Raw genomic sequence first — 22,842 nt, 5'->3', positions numbered from 1 at the left:
ATATTTACACGTTTGTATTTCGTGCCGCCATCACGTCAGCACCACCACGTGCATTTTTCGAACCGTCTCTATTCTAACCCCTATCCCCACACCGGTGTGACGTGGCTTTTTAATCTTTATTATACACGCGTCAGATTCTGAAATTATAAAAAAAATCCAAAATTCTTCTTAAATTCCCGCTTTTTTTAACGCGTAACAAACGAATTCAACAATTGATGTTGTTGTTGTTGCGTAGTTTTGCTCTTGGACGAAGAGTGCGATTTGGAAAGCGATTCGAAGATGTTTTTTGATGGTAGAGAGTATCGACCCCTGCCCCATCCTCCTGGGTAAGAGATTTTTTTACATTTCATTACTATTTATTCGGATAAGAAATTGGTTTTAGCAATTAAAGGCTTTAAAGAAAAACTTCCATCTACAATATATAATTAGGCCTAATTAGATTAAATGTAAAGATTGAGACTTTACGATTTTTGTGTCTTCCTGTATTGCTGTATTGCAATAGAGGGCTTTATAAGGCACAGTTCGGGGCCTGGTGTTAAGAAGATAATTTAGGGCTTTTCAATTTACTGTTGTTTAAACGAGTAATCGGGCCTCTTTTATATCACGGATTAGGTCGTTAATATGACGAAATTTACTAAAATTTTAAACCCAACTTCGTTTCAATATGTTCAATATGTCAATTATAATATTCAATATGTCTTTTTTTAAAATAACAGAAAAAGATTTAGACTAGTCGATTTATAAAAGGCCCTTTCCTTCTGTCGAATAAACTTAAAAGCACGGGGATCTAATGTAGTTTGAGAGTAGAATTAAATAGTTATTGTATTGTGAATTTTCTCTTTGCATATTTAGGGAGGGATTGGATGTGGATGTGCGAAGATTCGTCAGTCCACAAAATTTGGATTATGTTAAGTTTCGAGGCAGAAAGTTGAAGAAAGGCCTCTCGAAGCAGTACGAACCCTCGACCGGTGCTTTCGAAGGTTTGGACGTTTTTGAAAATAACATCAAGCCTGCTTATAGAAAAGCTGTGATGAAGGTTCGACCAATCTGTCAGACGGCCTGCCAACGTTTTAACAGGTAAATTACATTACTGTTTGTATGTAATAAACTTGTGTATATTATATGTACGAGCTGTTTAACGAGGGGTTATTCTGAGAAATACGAGGAATCATCGTTTTAATTTTTCGATAAATAGTAATAAGTTTAATAGTTTCTTGCCCTGATGGGAAATTAAAGAAAATGTTTTCCAAGTGTTACCATTTATAAATATTCATCGTAATTCAATTCCAAAATTATATATTTATTGTATTTCTTTCCTTGTTTAGTGAGAGATTGGTCGAAGATGTGGAGGATGAAGGAGTGAACAATAGAGAGAGCGTGATTCCTCCACGAAGCACCAAAGAGAACGAAGACCCGGCAGAGCACGAAGATTGCGTGCAAGATAATCCTGGCCATTCCAGGGATAGAAATACATTGAAGAAAGTCGGGTCGTTCTTTAAGAGCATGTGGAAACCCGTTAAGAGGTAAGATTTTGTGCGCGTAAGTGTGGCGCTAAGCCCAAGTATCGATTAGGCCAAAAATTTTTATAGCATTAAGATTTGAGTTGGAAATGTTTGCGAATCGCATAACTTTCCCGTATTGTTCGGCGCTGTATCGGCCTATTCGTCCGTGTCATTACTGATTGGATGAAAAGTTGAATTCAAAACGTCACCGAACCAATGAATTAGTAGAAAATTTCGTAATCCAACTTTCGTTCTTTGTAGGCCAACATTTACAGCCCATCGATACAGCGCCGCAATATGTTTTAATGAAATTCAAATGGAGTTATACGTTTTCCATGAATAATTATACTTCTTTTTCTACATTTAGATCCGTGCAGAAGGTGTGTAAAATGGCCAGAAGTGGAGAATGCGAGTACGTTCGGTTCGAGTAAGGATCTCTTTGCTTCCATCTGTCAAACTCGACAATAAGATCTGCTCTGTGATTAGCTGGATCTGGGCAGAGTTGGCTAATTGTAAGTGTGTATGGCAACTTTATTGTATTCTACACCAAACACTTGGGAGATTTTACGGTCTGGGTTTATAAATTGATACAATATCTAACCGCGATTTCATAATAACCCGCAATTAATGGCCGGACAACAGAAAAATTGGAAATATTTATGTATACGGTATTAGCGTGGAAATGTATTATATTTTGATGCGATCGATTTCGATGCGATTACAGAAAAGCCACGTTTTTAGGGTATCGGGCATACACAGCCTGTATATTCCTGTCCAAGTACTCACAATAATACATCCTGGCTATAAGTTGCTGGTCTCTTGACACAGCGAAAGCAATGGTATAACTGAACGTAGAAATTAAATTATCCAGTAATCTTACGTGATTACGCGGACGGGAACATGTTAAAATAATGGAATTGACAATGACATACTTGTTACACACATGACACGTGGCAGTATGCAATTAATTGCGGTAAGCGATATCATTTGGCACGTGACTTTATTTCCATTTTAGAAGGAAATAATATTCTTAATTTTGTTTTCATTTAAAAATATTCAAAAAGTAACAAAAAGAAATGATAAAGTTTAAAAATTAATAAATAAAATCTAAAACGCTCCTAAAAATTGCAAAAATAATTTTCAATTTATAAGTAAAAATTAAAATATTGGTTTTTCATTCACTTTTAGATATGGTTTTTTCTGCAAACCATCGATGACTTCTCCTGATTTTGACATCCCGATTGCGTCAATGCCAAGTTCGATTATGACTTCCCAATTTTGACTTTATCCCGGCTGTGTCTCCTTATTATTGTCTTTTAGTCAATTATCATTTACCCGAATTGGTCTACACGAATTTGGACTCTCGATTTATGTCTACTTCACGAATCTGGACTCTCCCGAATTACGTCTACCCCGAATTTGACTCCTCAATTGTGCCTGTACTCGAATTGGACTCTCCCGAATTATGTCAACCCCGGATTTGACTCATGAATGGTGTCTGCACTCGAATATGGACTCTCCCGAATTACGTCTACCCCTAATTTGATTCATGAATGGTGTCTAAACTCGAATTTGGACTCACCCGAATTACGTCTATCTCGAATTTGACTTCAGAATCCTATTTATATTGGAATTTGGACTCTTCCGGCTTGTGTCTGTGCTCAAATTTGACTCCCAATTTGCTCAAATTTGACTCCCAATTTTTGTCATCCCTGGAACTTGGACTCTCTGGAATTGTGTTTTAATTTGTTATTGGAACGACACGCTCAACAAATTGATATTTGTTATTCAGACACTAGTAAAAGGATTAATTGCAAAACAAATTTTTTATACATAAAACTTTCGATAAATTAATTGATTATTTATATATTAATTAATAATTTTAATCTTAATTATAAATTGTTGTATATTTATATTTGTAAAACATTAATAGTAATTGTTACGGCCTAATTAATGCATCCAAGCGATAGTCGAGAGCTTTCGCACACATTAAAATATGTGTTCGGACCTATATAAATGTTATTAAAAGTCTGTTTAAAAGTGCCTCGATAATGAATAAAACTTATGAAATTTGTAAAAACATAATGTTTAAAATAAAACAGTTTCTGCAGATCTAATCTTTTTCTGTTCTTTTGTAAGCGCATTCCTTTTAAGAAAGGATAATTTTAGAGAAACAGTTAAAATGGCAAAGGCACACTTGCCACTCCGAGGGTTTTATTTATTTATTTTTTCACTCGCTTCTCTGGGCACTAAGAGGGCCTCTTTATTTAGCAAGCCTGTTGCGGGTTAAGCCAGGCGACGTCAGGCGTTGATCAACGACGACCCATAAATACTCGAGATTCGGGGGTGTTGCTAATACTGTTATTGTGAACTAGCAGATGTGCCCGGCGTTGCTCGGGAAAAGTAACGATAGCAAAGATTAAGGTTAGTAGATTATAGCCGATCTTACCCGTTTTCACCGAGTGCAACAATTAAATTTTGATACTAACAAGTAAGTATAAAATTTTTAGCTATCTGCTTATTATTATTATTTATTGTGAAATTTTGCAGCCCCCTAAAAAGTGCCGCCCGGTGCGGGACGCCCCTGTCGCCCTCCCTACGCTACGTTACAGCCAAACAATCAAGTTGGCAAGCTGGTACCCAAACGGTAAGCACGAAGTCCGAGCGTTCCACATGCTGCGCACAACAAGACAACTCTACGGCCAATTATCCGACAGAACGTCTCACAAATGTGCAGCATACAGTATCGTTTCGACTTTGCCTGTCAAACGGTCAACCGTCAGAAAACGTCGTCGATCTGGCAACTGATTCAATTCAATTCAATTTCAATTCAATTCTTTTATTAAACACCCTGTATCTACCTGAATCTACTTATCACTAGGAAAGCATTTTAAATAATATATGGTTAATAAAAATCTATTTTAAGCTTACAAACAAATAAATTTTAGTTTTTAATATAGTACAAAAAAAATAATCTAAATTTACGAATGCGCGTACTGTAAATACAGTACATACTTGTATATATTTTAATATGATTTTATGTGCTTTAAACGTTTATCTAGTGATATTACGACTTCAATATTTGTGGCGGACAGACGTAAAGTCGAATAAAATGACTTAAACTTGATTTTTATTTTTTCAAATACTTTTTTAACAAGCGACGTATAATCGGGAACGACGTAACTCGAAACGACGTAAGTCGAGGTATGCCTGTATTCATTAGTATGTATGTACTGTACGTATACATATAACATGTAAAAGTTACTTCTCTGCTTAAATACGTCGAAATAAGTTGCTAATTTACATCCTGAGCATAAAGAAATCTGGTTCATTTAATTTTCATTTACATGTTCATATTAACTTCACAAAGTTTCACTTTTTGTACTATTTTTGGGCTTTAAAAACATTTTTTCATGTGAAAAAATTAAAGGAAAACACTAGTTTTGTTCCCTATCACGATGTTCATGAAAAATAATTTGCCAAACAGGTGCATTATCGCCAATGGCAAGCTGACAACTATACCATTCGGCCATAGATTCATATCCTTTCGGAGTAATGTATGACTAATTAGAGAAGGCAGCAGCCTACTGCTCCAGAGAACTGGGATCGAATCCGGACGGTCAAAAAACCTTTGGAATCTTTCAGGGTGGTCCTTCCGATGTGTTTGGCCTGGCCGAACCCGTAACAGGCTCGCTAAATAAAGAGGCTCTCTTAGTGCCCAGAGAAGCGAGTGAAAAAATAAATAAATAAAACCCTCGGAGTGGCAAGTGTGCCTTTGCCATTTTAACTGTTTCTCTAAAATTATCCTTTCTTAAAAGGAATGCGCTTACAAAAGAACAGAAAAAGATTAGATCTGCAGAAACTGTTTTATTTTAAACATTATGTTTTTACAAATTTCATAAGTTTTATTCATTATCGAGGCACTTTTAAACAGACTTTTAATAACATTTATATAGGTCCGAACACATATTTTAATGTGTGCGAAAGCTCTCGACTATCGCTTGGATGCATTAATTAGGCCGTAACAATTACTATTAATGTTTTACAAATATAAATATACAACAATTTATAATTAAGATTAAAATTATTAATTAATATTTTAATGTGTGCGAGAGCTCTCGACTATCGCTTGGATGCCTTAATTAGGCCGTAACAATTACTATTAATGTTTTACAAATATAAATATACAACAATTTATAATTGAGATTAAAATTATTAATTAATATATTAATAATCAATTAATTTATCAAACGTTTTATGTATAAAAAATTTGTTTTGCAATTAATCCTTTTACTAGTGTCTGAATAACAAATATCAATTTGTTGAGCGTGTCGTTCCAATAACAAATTAAAACACAATTCCGGAGAGTCCAAGTTCCAGGGATGACAAAAATTGGGAGTCAAATTTGAGCACAGACACAAGCCGGAAGAGTCCAAATTCCAATATAGACAGGATTCTGAAGTCAAATTCGAGATAGACGTAATTCGGGAGAGTCCATATTCGAGTGCAGACACCATTCATGAGTCAAATCCGGGGTTGACATAATTCGGGAGAGTCCAATTCGAGTACAGGCACAATTGAGGAGTCAAATTCGGGGTAGACGTAATTCGGGAGAGTCCAGATTCGTGAAGTAGACATAAATCGAGAGTCCAAATTCGTGTAGACCAATTCGGGTAAATGATAATTGACTAAAAGACAATAATAAGGAGACACAGCCGGGATAAAGTCAAAATTGGGAAGTCATAATCGAACTTGGCATTGACGCAATCGGGATGTCAAAATCAGGAGAAGTCATCGATGGTTTGCAGAAAAAACCATATCTAAAAGTGAATGAAAAACCAATATTTTAATTTTTACTTATAAATTGAAAATTATTTTTGCAATTTTTAGGAGCGTTTTAGATTTTATTTATTAATTTTTAAACTTTATCATTTCTTTTTGTTACTTTTTGAATATTTTTAAATGAAAACAAAATTAAGAATATTATTTCCTTCTAAAATGGAAATAAAGTCACGTGCCAAATGATATCGCTTACCGCAATTAATTGCATACTGCCACGTGTCATGTGTGTAACAAGTATGTCATTGTCAATTCCATTATTTTAACATGTTCCCGTCCGCGTAATCACGTAAGATTACTGGATAATTTAATTTCTACGTTCAGTTATACCATTGCTTTCGCTGTGTCAAGAGACCAGCAACTTATAGCCAGGATGTATTATTGTGAGTACTTGGACAGGAATATACAGGCTGTGTATGCCCGATACCCTAAAAACGTGGCTTTTCTGTAATCGCATCGAAATCGATCGCATCAAAATATAATACATTTCCACGCTAATACCGTATACATAAATATTTCCAATTTTTCTGTTGTCCGGCCATTAATTGCGGGTTATTATGAAATCGCGGTTAGATATTGTATCAATTTATAAACCCAGACCGTAAAATCTCCCAAGTGTTTGGTGTAGAATACAATAAAGTTGCCATACACACTTACAATTAGCCAACTCTGCCCAGATCCAGCTAATCACAGAGCAGATCTTATTGTCGAGTTTGACAGATGGAAGCAAAGAGATCCTTACTCGAACCGAACGTACTCGCATTCTCCACTTCTGGCCATTTTACACACCTTCTGCACGGATCTAAATGTAGAAAAAGAAGTATAATTATTCATGGAAAACGTATAACTCCATTTGAATTTCATTAAAACATATTGCGGCGCTGTATCGATGGGCTGTAAATGTTGGCCTACAAAGAACGAAAGTTGGATTACGAAATTTTCTACTAATTCATTGGTTCGGTGACGTTTTGAATTCAACTTTTCATCCAATCAGTAATGACACGGACGAATAGGCCGATACAGCGCCGAACAATACGGGAAAGTTATGCGATTCGCAAACATTTCCAACTCAAATCTTAATGCTATAAAAATTTTTGGCCTAATCGATACTTGGGCTTAGCGCCACACTTACGCGCACAAAATCTTACCTCTTAACGGGTTTCCACATGCTCTTAAAGAACGACCCGACTTTCTTCAATGTATTTCTATCCCTGGAATGGCCAGGGTTATCTTGCACGCAATCTTCGTGCTCTGCCGGGTCTTTGGTGCTTCGTGGAGGAATCACGCTCTCTCTATTATTCACTCCTTCATCCTCCACATCTTCGACCAATCTCTCACTAAACAAGGAAAGAAATACAATAAATATATAATTTTGGAATTGAATTACGATGAATATTTATAAATAGTAACACTTGGAAAACATTTTCTTTAATTTCCCATCAGGGCAAGAAACTATTAAACTTATTACTATTTATCGAAAAATTAAAACGATGACTCCTCGTATTTCTCAGAATAACCCCTCGTTAAACAGCTCGTACATATAATATACACAAGTTTATTACATACAAGCAGTAATGTAATTTACCTGTTATAACGTTGGCAGGCCGTCTGACAGATTGGTCGAACCTTCATCACAGCTTTTCTATAAGCAGGCTTGATGTTATTTTCAAAAACGTCCAGACCTTCGAAAGCACCGGTCGAGGGTCCGTACTGCTTCGAGAGGCCTTTCTTCAACTTTCTGCCTCGAAACTTAACATAATCCAAATTTTGTGGACTGACGAATCTTCGCACATCCACATCCAATCCCTCCCTAAATATGCAAAGAGAAAATTCACAATACAATAATTATTTAATTCTATTCTCAAACTAATTAGATCCTCGTGCTTTTAAGTTTATTAGACAGAAGGAAAGGGCCTTTTATAAATCGACTAGTCTAAATCTTTTTCTGTTATTTTAAAAAAAGACATATTGAATATTATAATTGACATATTGAACATATTGAAACGAAGTTGGGTTTAAAATTTTAATAAATTTCGTCATATTAACGACCTAATCCGTGATATAAAAGAGACCCGATTACTCGTTTAAACAACAGTAAATTGAAAAGCCCTAAATTATCTTCTTAACACCGAACTGTGCCTTATAAAGCCCTCTATTGCAATACAGTAATACAGGAAGACACAAAAATCGTAAAGTTTCAATCTTTACATTTAATTTAATTAGGCCTAATTATATATTGTAGACGGAAGTTTTTCTTTAAAGCCTTTAAAGAAGCTAAAACCAATTTCTTTTCCGAATAAATAGTAATGAAATGTAAAACAATCTCTTACCCAGGAGGATGGGGCAGGGGTCGATACTCTCTACCATCAAAAAACATCTTCGAATCGCTTTCCAAATCGCACTCTTCGTCCAAGAGCAAAACTACGCAACAACAACAACATCAATTGTTGAATTCGTTTGTTACGCGTTAAAAAAAGCGGGAATTTAATGAAGAATTTTGGATTTTTTTTTTATTATAATTTCAGAATCTGACGCGTGTATAATAAAGATTAAAAAGCCACGTCACACCGGTGTGGGGATAGGGGTTAGAATAGAGACGGTTCGAAAAATGCACGTGGTGGTGCTGACGTGATGGCGGCACGAAATACAAACGTGTAAATATAGACATTTTGCGTTAACCAAGACCTTACACGGGAATATAAAACGAAATTAAAGCAAATACTTGGCGAAAATACAACAACAACTTGATATTTATACCGTAATATCGGGAGAGATGGTTATTTAATGGCCATTTCTAGAAATGATTCCATATACATAATTATAAAACAAAGCGTGTATTGTAACGTGAATCTGATGAATCACACCCGCCGAATAACTATTTAGTCGGCAACTTGAATATTAATTAAACTGATGCTTAATGTCACCAGGAAAGTCGTGCTAAAATTCCTTTATTTCCCTCCAAGTTTTTATACGCTTAATTTAATAGAAAATCGGCTGAACATTTGTGAAGTTGTGGCAAATCTTTCTCACCAGAAGTGTTTGAATTTATAACTCTAACCATACGTTAATTTTGCTATTGCAAGCGAAGACAGGTGCACTGGTTTTAAAGCAATAATCGCATTGTCTAAGATACACTTCTCGTTAGCCCTGTTATTCCATTTGGCTCCTATTTTTGATTAAGGGAGCCAGTGCCAAATCCTTAACTACGTCGTCAAAATCGAATTTTTCGCATATTTGTGTTGTATGGACAATAGATTCGGGAAGGTATTCACACATTGTAATAGAGTCTCATTAGTTATATCAATGTAGCGTAGACACGAAATATTCGAATTTCGTCTTATGAATCGTCACCTTTATATCCCGATTATATTCGTTATTCGATGCTAAATCTAAATGCATAAATGATTCATAAGGTCGTCCTCGTCTTTAATATAGAAATGTTGCGAAGGCAACCAAAAATGGCCCTTTGCTCTTCAAAAAGTACAGATTATTCCTTGGTATATTATTGCTAAAAACAACAGTTCCTATGCAACTGTTTCGGGATTATTTGTACGCGTATCCGTTTCTTGGTAATCAAATAAACGTTCTCGTTTTCTCTATCCGAATACAAGAAGAATTTTTTTTACCATATTCTGCGTTATAAATACTTAAACGTGATACAAGGAAGCTACTGTGGTTTAATGCATTTCCTGTGAGCACAACGTCACATTACCGCGAAAACTTTAAAAACCAAAAAACTAGACTCCTGAAGGGCGGGCCTCCTTTAGACACTTGGCCCGTTGCCCGACTCTAACGACGGCACCGAACAAAGCCAAACGTTTCCATTGATTCCAATGTAAAAGTGGACGATACGCACACATTAGCAGATGCAGTGCCAGCAATTCAGGGGTTTCTCCCATAGCGTGATGTAAAAATCAATAATAGTCTGTGGGGGCAAGATATTTTGTACGAAATTTAAAGCTTAATATTTGCTAAGAATTTTAAAAATTTCTGAAATTTTGCCGTTAGATTTTTTATTTCGGCCATTTGCTTTTGATATGTTTAGGAAAATGACAACACTGAATAGGGAGGAATGGCTGCATCGTATCTTTTGAACCAACCCGAAGACGTAAATTATAAATGATGAAAAAAATAAAGAATGTTTGAAGAGTCCGGAAATAATGTTTGCACTTTTCGACTTTTGACGTGCAACTGAAAATTTTTCTTCGGTTCCAATCAACACAAACAGTTTTTTGCAGTGCAAGAATAACAGAAAAACAAAAAGTATCGATTGAGCAGTCATCCAAGACCTCAGTTGTTCGTTTCGCAAAGTTTTTCTTCGAGAGTTTTCTCTATTCTTCTGCATATAAATACATTTTCTGATTCGTTTCGTCGAACTGTCTCCAACGGCGTTTCTTCTTTTCCGGATCAGAGTGTTTTTTCCAGAGCTATGGGTTCCGGAAATTTTGCTACTTCTAACTGCTTTTTCCGACGTTCGGCCGAACGTAAGTTGTAATTTTCGATTTCCTTTGTCTTTATTATTCTTGTTTTTTCGCCACCGTGAAGAATAAGGTTTCTACTATTCCATTTTAAATGTCATTTCTGCATTTATGCAAGAAATCGAACATATTTTTAGACCCTTCTCAACGATATTTAGCGTTTCATCCAGTAGCGTAGCGTAGGGAGGGCGGCAGGGGCGGCTCGCCCCGGGCGGCACTTTTTAGGGGGCGGCAAAATTTCATAATAAATAATAATAATATCTTGTAAGAATTCGAACCATTTGATTTCATATTTCGTCCACCTACGATTCGGACCGATTGAAATTAGCACGGAATAGTGTTACCATCCGACTCGCCGTCCGGAGATATTGTGCGCGACCTGTCGACATTTTTTTTTTTGCTTGTACAGTACGGTTCATTCGCAATCATATACACCTCCAATATCCAATAGAGCTAGATCACTTGCGTTACTCCTATCCAAGTCTTTCTAGTCGCTAACTGTACATCATCTAGAACCAGCATGCACTGCAAATTATTCTTCGCATTGCAAAATGATATACGCATGCGTCAGGAACTTCTGTTCGAACAAACCTCACCTGCCGTCCGGGTCAGCGATTTTAAAAAGGTGGCAACACTAGCACGGAATTTTTCATTACTTATTCTGTGACGAAACTGAATTTTATTTTTTAAATTGAGATACCTAAATAAGGGGGCGGCGAAATTTTCCTCCGCCCCGGGCGGCTGACACCCATGCTACGTCACTGTTGTTTAGTTATAAATTCTCGGATGGTATGTTCCGGATATGTCGGCCAAACAACTGTGAAGGAAATGCTGAACTCTTAGTCTGTAGAGCCGAGTTAAAAATTTAACAGCAAAAAACCATTACTGTAAAAAAAGACGTGCATCAGTGTTCAAGTTTTATTCAAATTACTTATTATTGATATAGGTTTGTTGTGGTATGCAAATAGAATGTAGGCAAATGGATGCGATAATTGTGTTGTCAGAAAAGTCGGCATTATTGTTATTTCGGTGGTTGGATTTGAAGTAAGTCCAAAGTATTGGTATAGCAAGCAGGGGGAAAATCCTCCATTATCTTACATCTAGATTAGTAATAAATAAAAGAGAAAAAATAAACCAATTGTCTCCTCCTCATTTTAATCCTCACACCCCACAATTTTCTGTAGTATGACTACATCATCTTAAACAACAAAGAAACGATAATATGCTGCTTCTAAGCAGAAGTTAGCAGCCTTCTTAAGATGTGCTCCATCGCTACCAGTTTTCATCCTGGAAATTAATAAGCAGGAAGCACTGCGAGAAAGTGAGTGAGTCTGTGAACTTTTTCACAGGTGCCAGTTCTTGTGGATGACAAAGAATAGTTTTCACCACCACATGTTTGGAATTCCACAATATGTACTTCATCAGATCCTCGGATTGTACCAAATGCTGCTCGTCACGATCATACAGTCTGGATAGAGTTTCTGCTGCACTCAGCCCTGCATGTCTCACATATCTTTCCGACTGGGCGAATCTTGTCCAGTTGAGTAAAGATCTCTGCCAGAACCCGGAATGACGTGATGTCCGTACAATCTCTGTAGCCCATCAAACATTACCTGAACTTGAATTTTCCAGCATGGCAGTGAGGAGAGCAAAGACATAGGCCAACTCCTCACTTTTATAGATTCTGTTGACCACATTTCCTTTGTCAAATCTGACTTTGAGGCTACATCACCAACTCCTGAACTTCTCCAATATCTTCATCCTGCATGAAACAAAAATACAACTGTTTATTTGCAGAATTTATATTTAATCAAAATATTTAACACAATTTTGTTTGTTTAAATGGTATAAAAGACAAAACGAAATATCCAAAATTATTTAAATTAAGATCTAAGAAAGTTGCAGAAAAAAGAATTGTCGTCTGTTGTCAATATATTTTCTGTTTCAGAATGTAAATGAACATTCAGAATTCATATATTGACAGAATCGAAAACGCTAAGACATTGCACGTCATAGGCCATTAATCAAATTACAGACCAAAAAGGCATTTCTAGTTTTTCGATGTCGAAAGAGCCAATTACTTGTGTTCAGCTCTGTAAAATTTTCAAACATTTCACGGGGTCAAACAATTCATAATACGTATGGTATGTATCAAAGGATCCCATATCATAGGAATCAAAAGCGTGATACGACAAATTAAAGAATTTTTAAGATTTTAAAAATGAAAAGGAAGAGACTTTCCAATAATTTTGAGCATTTGACCGAAATACCAGTGTAGTTAAAGAAATTCACGTGTCAGAGTTACGAATGCCAAAGAAGCAAATCTTCGAGAAGCAATAAAGTTTTGGATTGTCAAAAACATGCCAAAGGAAGGATTATCTGTGATATTGGGATATATTTTGAAGTAAGTAAGCAGAAAAAAATTGTACCTTATTACAAAATGAACAAAATTATGTTAAATTTTTTATTGGTTGAAAAATGTTACAAGTTATCAATATTACGGTAATAAATTTATTTTTGACATTATAAAGATTTTAAATTTTTCTCGAGAATTTGCAGGGCAGAGGGCATAATCGCAGAATTCCTGAATAATTATTGTTAATACACTAAATTAATGTACTTTATATATCAGATAAATTTATTATTTCTTACATAATTAACACCGAAGCTTATAATTCTGAAATAGGTTTTTTTCTTTTTACACTGTAATTAATTGATAAATAAAATACATCCATATTAGATTTTTCATATTTTATATATAAATTGCAGAAAAAGCAGTAATACACCTGCTTAAATTAGTGGAAAAGTTTTTGATTTTACAATCCAAAACTAGTTACATATTATTTCACTAACCTTGAAATATTTCGTAAAATTCTGATTACATTATTGTATTTTTAGTTACTATAGAACATTATAAATAAAATGTTCATTTATAATGTGCAGTATCATCATTGCAAAGTGTGTTTAAATTTATATTATTTTGATGGCACACTATAAGCTTCAGGATTGTCATTCGGATGGCCAAGCGGTTAAGGTAGCAGCCTACTATTCCGGCGGACCCAAAGACAGTTAAAAACTTCAGGAATTTTTCGAAGGGTGGTCCGGCCAGATATGCCTGCCTCGTCCCTCTCTATCCGGCCACCCCATTGTGGGCCTAGCCGAATCCAAAATGGGCTTGCTAAAACAAAAGGTCCTCTTAGTGCCTACAGGGCAAATAGTTTAAAAAAAATGTTGCTGGATCTGTTACAATATTTATAAAATTGTTTGCTAGATTCAATAGTTGTATGAATGAAATAATAATTGTAATTACTGTACTTATCGTACGAAAAAGCAATACGCTTATATATATTTTTTAATGAAATAGTAGAACATACTGTACAGTAAATACTTATTATTGAATGTATTATGCTCTCTGTACACACTATAATATAATCAAATATAAGTAAATTATAAAAAATATAATAAAAACATTCCTTTAATATATAATATATATATTGTATATATGATTTCAGAAAATATATGTTGTAATATAAAATAAATTTATTATATAATTTATAGACTGAGATAAATGTAAATCTAGTAAAACAGGTAAATGTATAGATCCATCCTGTTGTTAGTTTTAATGATCGAGATATCATTAAATATTTAATTAATTATAAATTCAGTATTTATTAATTTATGTCGGTTTGATTTGTCTGCAGATATTTATACAGTAAATTAAGATTAAAACTACGAAATATAATATATTCAAAGCAATCCGTGACACGATTAAATATTTAATAACAGTTATGTAGGTCGCTTCGATTACATTGTATTTTTTCCATGGTTAAAAAATTATTATTTAGCTTGAATTTGTTTTAAATACGCCTTTCAAATCTACGAAAAGGCAGAAAATTACGATAGACAAACGAAGAAAAAAAAATGACCGTCGATGTACATACGAGGATCGGAAACTGCTTTACGATATAGACACCAGGTAGCGGTAGTGTTATCAATAATAATTATGTTAGAAATGTAAAATGAACCACTCGTGCTTTCGGACGTCAGATATTTATCAAGTTTAATTTTGTTTCTTTATTCAAAAATACAATCCATTGGCGAAATAAGGCGCTAGAGGTTTCGACCAAGATGTATTTTTAAATCGATCATTCCAGGAGGTAAGTAAAATCATAAAAAGTGTAGGCCTAATATTAGGGTTAAAGAATGTGTCCTTTAAAAATTAAACTTGATTGACGCTGATTTGATAATAAAAATCCACAACTTACGTCATATTTAAATGTAAAATTTCTTAAGACGAAATATGCGATGAATCATCCATCAATCTAAAAAATTCAGTTTTGTAAACCAGGAGATTTTTTTTCTGACATCATAATTGGTAAGATTTAATATTCATTTAATATATTCACAGCTATTATTTACTGTATACTTAAACATTGGGTAATGATCTATATTATAAAAGCCATATACACTACATACAACTCAGTTTACAGTAATTGAAATTGGTTTTTGATATATAAGGAGATAAACTACTGTATTTCCTTTTATAAAAAATCCCTAGTTCATTAGAAAATTGATTTAATAATTTATAATTGAATAGAAAGATATTGAAAGTATGTAATGACGATGATGATTTATCGTATCGATATCTTCGTCTTTCGTGTACTTTTTATGATCCGGATAAGATTATGCTTGTTGGTCAAATCATCATATTTTCTTTATCTGACATATCATCGTATATATTTAGTTTTATCCTTAACAAATATTTTTTCATGAGCTGATGTCATTGTGATGTTTATCAATTGTTATTGAATATGTTACTACTAGGGAATAATTTTATTTAGGCATATTAATTGTCCTTTTAGCTGTATCAATCACCTTTGTCGTCTTATACTTTTTGACTGGATTGTTGTGTCTGTAATTAATACAGAAGTAACTTTATTGTTTTTATATTTTTTAAAGAAGTTGGAGTTGTTTTTGCTTTAATTATGGATGTGATGATACTAGTGTATATGTCTTCTTAATTAGGTGTTTTATTTGTGAAAGAAAAACTTGATTGATTGAATAATTGATCTTATATTCTAAAAAACAATTAAACTAATATAGAACATTTATAAGAGTTAATTAATTAAAAAAAATTTTAAAAATATTAATTATAATATATAGAAAGTAAGGAGAAATTTACAAAAAAATTATACTTTCTTAATTGAAGTAAAAACAAATTGATTTTTAAAGTTTGTTAATCTTTTATTTTTAGGTTTGCAATATAATTTATTTTACTTAAAAATAACAACTAATAATGGTAAAAGAATGTTCAAGGCAGTTTAAATTGGATGTCATTGAATAAATTTGATATTAACCAGTATTTTATAGTAAGAGTATGAATTTTTCAGTATTCAAATAGTGTAATGAAATAAATGTCAATGAAGTTGTGGTTGTCTTATAAAAATGATGATGATGATTAATTAAAATTATTAATAAGTTAATTTGTATTAAACGTTAGAAAAATTTCATTTAATTTTATACTTGATAATGTATTGAAATATATAAAAATATTATTTACTGTTAATTTAAATATTGTTTAAATTTTAAAACTATAAATAGTTTTATTTTATTAAAATATACCTATAATAAATTGAAGTATTTTATTATAGACACATTAATATTTTGTATTTGTTTAGTAAATATTCAAATTACCAATAAATTGAAAATTTCGAGACCAAAAAAATTATTAAAACTTTTTTAAAGTAGACATTTATAGTGTCTGCTTCTAAAATAGTTTAGATTGTTATCTATTTTTTTTGGTAGTAAGTTTTCATAATGGTTACATTTGTTTTATCTATTATTTTAATTTCACATTAACAGTCTCGTAACTAATCATTAGTTTTATATTAATTGCTTCATGGGAATTTTATTACTTTCAAAAGACTATAGAACAATCTGTTAATTTTCTGACATTTAGTACAGCTTCAGGACCAAAGGAATTTGAAATAATATAATAAATATAACAATGCATTTTAATCTTCAAAAATATTCTATTTCTAATTTATAAGTGAAATGTACAGGGTGTCCACAAAAACACTCCAATTTCAAATAGGTATAACATGTAACTTCATTGTAATAATCTTTCACAGTTTGAAGCTACAAACATCAGAAGCTACAGATAGCTTCAGATACAGGATTTCATTCAGTTTTATATGGTATAGGGTAGCATTAAAGGCACTCAATGTGCACCCCACTGGTTGCTCGGCAAACATTGATGCGATAGTCCAGTTTGGTCCAGATGCTCTGCAGCATATCTGGAGTTATCATGTGAACTGCTTCGGTTCTAAATTTATAAGTGAAATGTACAGGGTATCCACAAAAACACTCCCTGATTTCAAATAGGTATAACATGTAACTTCATTGTAATAATCTTTCACAGTTTGTAGCTTCAGATACAGGATTTCATTCAGTTTTATATGGTATAGGGTAGCATTAAAGGCACTCAATGTGCACTCCACTGGTTGCTCGGCAAACATTGATACCATAGTCCAGTTTGGTCCAGATGCTCTGCAGCATATCTGGAGTTATCATGTGAACTGCTTCGGTGATTGAAATTTTCAGCTTCTCCAGGATTGCAGGTAGTGGTGATATGTAAACTGCTCTTCACATACCCCCAAAGAAAGAAGTCACAAACTTCTGAGACTACTACTACTAACCAAAGAATTAGAAGGCCTTCACCAATCGGTATAACCTTGAAAAAGGAAATATGAAAGGTTATAGCGGAAGTGTGAGAAGAGTGAAGAAAAACAAAAGTGAGACAGGAAAGGGTGAAAACATGAAATCCATGAGCAGCCATTGGGTTCTATATATTAAAACACAGATAATTTACAGAATGCGAAAAAGGCAAATATACTAAATGCAAATGCCGTAAGTACATTGGGCACTAAGACCCTGTTGCAGTCATTTGCCACAAGGTCTAAACAAAAAACACAGAGGTCACCCTTCCTGACTTGGGAGAGCAGGTGATAAACAAAACAGCCTCTATGACCAGAGGCTGAGCCCACTAAACAGTCAGTTGGCCATGGGACTAACACTAAGCGCATATGTACAGCATCCCTCACAAGACGATAACCGATAAACAGGACCTTGTACTCCATAGAGTACAAAGTAGAAACCTGTGTACAAGCAGCGAAACAAATCTTCCCTCTTGTCTTAGAGGGGAAAACAAGACAGCCTCTGTATTGAGGTGGAGCCCCTTAACACCTAGTTGGCTTTGGGGCTGACAGCAAAACTTCTGAGACTGATGGTTGGTCAGAATGTCCCTTTCTCTGATCACAGATACATCCTTTCTGACTAAAATCGTTGTACCATTTTTGATGGACTTGGGTGTAGGTGGAATTGTATGATGTCTAAAAGCATGTTTCATGGTCACAACAGTTTGATCTTTCAAATTCCAGTATACACCAGCTACGTTGCTATGGGGCAGCAGCCATTTTTAGATTTCCTTGCACCCCTGTTTTTTTCAAATCAAAGATGTGTAATTACTTGAAAAAAATGAAATAACCATTGTTAGAGAATTGATTCACAATGTCTTTATCAATATATTTGAATTAGTTTAGATATCATAACATCGTCAAATCAAGGAGTGTTTTTGTGGACACCCTGTATTTAAAAAGAAAAAACTTTCCTAATATGTTTACAAGATAGACCCATATTATTTAAAAATAAAAATTTTTTAAATTCTTAAAACATAATTCTAATAATAAGAATACATCTAAATTTTAATATATACAACAATGTAGTTTATATTAAATATGTACATCAACAAAAATAACACTTGGCACTTTATGCAAAAAGATGAGAAAAAATGCTTAATTCTGGAAACCAAATGAAACTTTATTTAGGAATATTTTCATTCTTTTATAAGAACAATATCAGCTGTGAAAATTATCAAGTATATTAGAATTAATACATAACATTAAATGCAGACTTGTAACCACCCACATTTCATGACCTTCAACAAACACACCCCCCTGCATATTGATGCTGCTTCTAGATAAAGTTGGGAAAGACTTCTTGAAAAAAAAAAATGTTATAACAGTCTAAAATGGCAATCCATCTACTATCTAAGACAAAGGAGTCATAGGCATTAATTACTCTGTTTCCATGAGAAAACATATATGTAGCACTGGTTCATTAATCAGATCATTTGCTTATTCACCAAGCTTGGGATGGATTATAATGATTATAATCTCATCTTTTTAACTATTTTAAAATAAAACTCTTAACAACAAATAATTTGTAAAATATTTAAATGTAATATTATTTTTTAATGTGATTCTGTAATATTTACTCAAATACCTATATTCTCTTAATAGAAATTAATACAATCATTTGAGTAAGGTGCTGATGATTTTATGAGTCTGTAAGATGGATTTTATTGTTTATGGATATGGATACTTATGGATTCATTCAAATTAAAAAGTTAATAGAATGAATGTTTTCTTGTGTAGTAATTTCTGTGATTACGGAGTATTTCAGAATCTGATATTAATTACATTATTTTTTGGATTTCTTATTACAAAGCATGTTGTTGTAGTGATACCTGAAGAACTACCAGCAGTTAAAAATATTTGAATTTTTCTCTTTTTCTTTGAAAGTAATAAAATTTCAGTAAAACAGTATGAAATTTAATTTTATAATTTGTATTATTTTTGCATAATTTTGGATAAAAAATTATTGTAATATAGAGATAATACTTTTAGTTTTAAACATCATTAATTCAACTTACATATAATTCAAAAATTAGTGACATATTTGAATTCAAAAATTTTTATATTATGTAAGATTTGATATACTGCTTATCATTGCTCTTTCAGTCCGTCATATTAATATCATAGACAATGAGAAGAAATACAAAAGCATATTTAAAATATGAAATAAGTAAAATTATTATAGTTATTAAAGAGATTTTAAAAAATTTAACACTAGTAATAAAAGGAATAGGAAAAGAAAGACTAAATTAAAGGAGAAAGAATAAATATATATATACATGTATTTAAACTACAATTTACTTAATATATTATGAGTATTCATATAACTAGTAAGATGAATAATTGGATTGTTCATTAAATCTAGCAATTATGTGGAATTTCATATACAGAAGATCCTTGATATAAATTATTGATTAATGGGAAAGTGAACTCAATATGTATTGAATGCATCACTTGAACAGATACATACATATATATTCCTTTCAAATTTTTTTTTTTGAATGTTTTTATGTTTAGTTTTGTTTTATGAATAATTTCATAGTAGATTTTCTAATTATTATTTGACAGTTACAATAAATTATTCTGTATTATAGTTTAGTGTACAATAAAATAAGTATAGTTGGTGCTGCTTATTGAAATTGCAGACATTGTTATCAGTTATCAAACGTTATCAGAATAAACATATTCCAAAACATAAATTAAATAACATTACAAAACTTCTGATTACAATCAGAAATTTGTTTATAATTCTCATTATTTTATTAATGCTTAGTTTCAATTTACTTTGACTTTAGAACCATTATCATCTGTTTTATTAGTTGGCTGACAAGATAACAATTATAAGCAATGTTGTTCTAACAAAAATGTTAATACAGTAGAGCGTCGATTATCCGAATCAATTGGGGACTGGGGTTGTTCGGAAGATCGATGTTTCGGATAACCGATTATGTACAAAAAAATATATTAATTTATCCCATCTTGACATTTTTCTCCATTACGTGTCGCTTTGCGTTGAATTTTTGTCGATGTTAAGCCTAACGAAGACTATTGTATTGTTAAAAATTATTTTTTTATTTTGTACAAACAAAATAAATATATTGAAAAATATAAAAACAATAAAAAATTATACTTCAGAAGTTAATTTAGTATCAAAAACGTAAAATATTTGAGTAGCCCAAGACATAGCCAAAGATTGCAGCACCACAGCACTGGCGAAAATTTAAATTTTCCAACTGGAATTCTTTCGGATGATTGACTTTTGAATAATCGATGCTCTACTGTACATATTTTCTCTGAATACATTAAATATTTTTTAAATCCTGTACTTGAAGTTTTGTACAGTAGTATAGTTATTTGTGGACCTTGTTAGATGAGTTATGTGCTGTTGTTGAAGACTTGATCTCTATTACTGTTTAACCATATATTGGATAAAGGGCTTACCTGAAGGAATAGCAGACACTTTCTATGGGCTCTTGAAACTGATGCTAGTAACTGTTGACTGGTGCAAAGCAGCAGGTTTCTGATCAGTTGTGATTGTTCATTATATCCTTCTAATCTAAGGAAATTGAAAACAGTGAGATGGGGTATGCTGCATACATTTTCAAATGGAAAATTGTTGTGGGTACACATATCTGTTCCAGTCATCTTTTTTGACATAAAACAAATCACCATTGGTCAAAAGTAACATTTGATAAACAGTAAGTGTCTGCTAGAAGTTTATGAACTATATTAACAAAACATTAATTGTAGTTCAAGTATTGCATTACACTTTTACTTTGTTTTTGAGTTTAAAAAGCATTCTTTTCAGATTTTTTTGATTCATCTGTATGATGTAAAATTATTATTAACATGTTCAGTGTGTTCTACATTAATAAAGCATCTTGTTTAATAGCAGTTTTTTAAATCAATCACCTAATGCTAAAGGATGTTAGTGCAACATTCAAAATGAGTGAACTAGCCTGAATTACTGCCTACTGGCAAGTCCCACTGACATAATTTAATTACCTGCAACAAGATCATTCATTGGTTTGCAGGAAGGATTTATTAACAGGACTTTCATTCATCCATATTATCACTAATTAAAATGTAAGACTATACTATACCTCTTAGCATAATTGAAGAAGCAAATAAGAGAATCAAAGATAAATTTAAATTATCAAAATGCTATGATAGTTGTAAAAAATAAGTCAAGTCAATGCAATGCTTCTGCACAGTTAAAACTTTTATAGCCAGTTTCATGCAAGATCTTAAAAACACACTAAATATTGAAATGTCAGCAAGAAAAATGAAAACATGAAAACAAAGAATGATAAAAAAATTATTGCTAAATATTCACAGAGAATATCTACAATACACATGAAACAGCACTTTATTTCTATGCAATGCCTGATCATACTTAAGTTACATATTGAAACATGAAAGTGTTACATGGACTAAAATCATTATACATACATATTATAGCTCTTTGCTGTACTAATATGAAAAGGCCAGAAACAAGGACTTTTTATGTTAAAAAAAAGTAAAATCCTAGATGTTTTAGATGTGAAAAATTTACCAGAAGATTACTGTTCAAATGAAAATGCCTGGATGACAGCTGACATTTTTAGCAGCTGGTTAGTTAAATGGCATGTAAATGTGAAGTAAAAGATTTTGTTATGTTGCTACAATTGTAAAGCATATTGATGTGCTAACAATGAGCAATGAAAAAACATTAATATTTCTTCTTGCAAATACATCACTGATTCAACCATGGAACTAAGGAATTAAATCTAACTTAAAGGCAAACTACAGAAGGAAATGTGTTCAAGAATTTTAGAACTAGATAATAGTCAAAAATAAACTGATACAATTCTTATTGTTAAAAGCATTTCTCTACTTGATGTGACAATGTTGTGAAATCAAGTGTCTGAGAAGACCATAAGACCATTGAGAATTGCTATTGCTTTAAAAAGGGCTTTTTTTTTTAAATAGGCATGGAATCTGAAAATGAAATTGTTTGTGAAAGAGGAGATCATAATTAACACTACAGAAGATATGTCAAAAGAAAAATTTCTTACTTGTTGGCAGTTGATAAGGAAATTCCAGTATCTGCTATTAAAATAATCTTGACTAGCAGCTAGATATTAAAACCCCCATTTGTTATCTGCATATAAAACTTTCCTATAATTAAGGTCTACCTTTGCCAATAAATTCCAATTGTGTTTGATTGCTGCTGTTGGGAAAAAAGTATCTTTAGATTAAAAATTAAGTTTTTTATTTATATTAGCC

General features: G+C 32.6%; 3 protein-coding genes across 4 annotated transcripts in view; 2 read left to right on the top strand and 1 right to left on the bottom strand.

The window, feature by feature from the left end:
* Positions 1-145: 145 nt before the first annotated feature.
* On the top strand, positions 146-3,212 carry LOC111626258. Of its 2 annotated transcripts, XM_023369575.1 has the most exons (6): positions 146-326; positions 853-865; positions 905-1,077; positions 1,326-1,523; positions 1,870-2,014; positions 2,691-3,212. In XM_023369575.1, exons 1-5 carry the CDS (start codon positions 280-282, stop codon positions 1,931-1,933), a joined length of 495 nt encoding a protein of 164 aa, XP_023225343.1. In that variant the 5' UTR covers positions 146-279; the 3' UTR covers positions 1,934-2,014; positions 2,691-3,212. The 2 variants fall into 2 exon arrangements, with proteins under 2 accessions (XP_023225343.1, XP_023225342.1); XM_023369574.1 differs by having other exon boundaries at positions 148-326; positions 853-1,077.
* A 2,408-nt stretch (positions 3,213-5,620) lies between these two features.
* On the bottom strand, positions 5,621-8,816 carry LOC111626260. Its single transcript, XM_023369577.1, has 5 exons — positions 8,672-8,816; positions 7,927-8,151; positions 7,490-7,678; positions 6,999-7,143; positions 5,621-6,322 (listed from the first exon to the last, which is right to left on the bottom strand). Exons 1-4 carry the CDS (start codon positions 8,716-8,718, stop codon positions 7,080-7,082), a joined length of 525 nt encoding a protein of 174 aa, XP_023225345.1. The 5' UTR covers positions 8,719-8,816; the 3' UTR covers positions 5,621-6,322; positions 6,999-7,079.
* Positions 8,817-14,806: 5,990 nt separating this feature from the next.
* LOC111626263 (protein PFC0760c-like) overlaps positions 14,807-22,842 on the top strand; it is a 42,586-nt gene continuing 34,550 nt past the window's right edge. Inside the window, exon 1 of the mRNA XM_023369581.1 lies at positions 14,807-14,976. The gene's annotated coding sequence lies outside the window, so the exon portion shown is untranslated. The remainder of the gene's footprint in view (positions 14,977-22,842) is intronic.

This window comes from Centruroides sculpturatus, unplaced genomic scaffold (assembly GCF_000671375.1).
Source record: "Centruroides sculpturatus isolate CEXI.00-Female unplaced genomic scaffold, Cexi_2.0 scaffold369, whole genome shotgun sequence".
Lineage (NCBI taxonomy): Eukaryota > Metazoa > Arthropoda > Arachnida > Scorpiones > Buthidae > Centruroides > Centruroides sculpturatus.
Note: the sequence above shows the minus strand (reverse complement) of the source record. Positions and strands in the feature narration are given on the sequence as shown.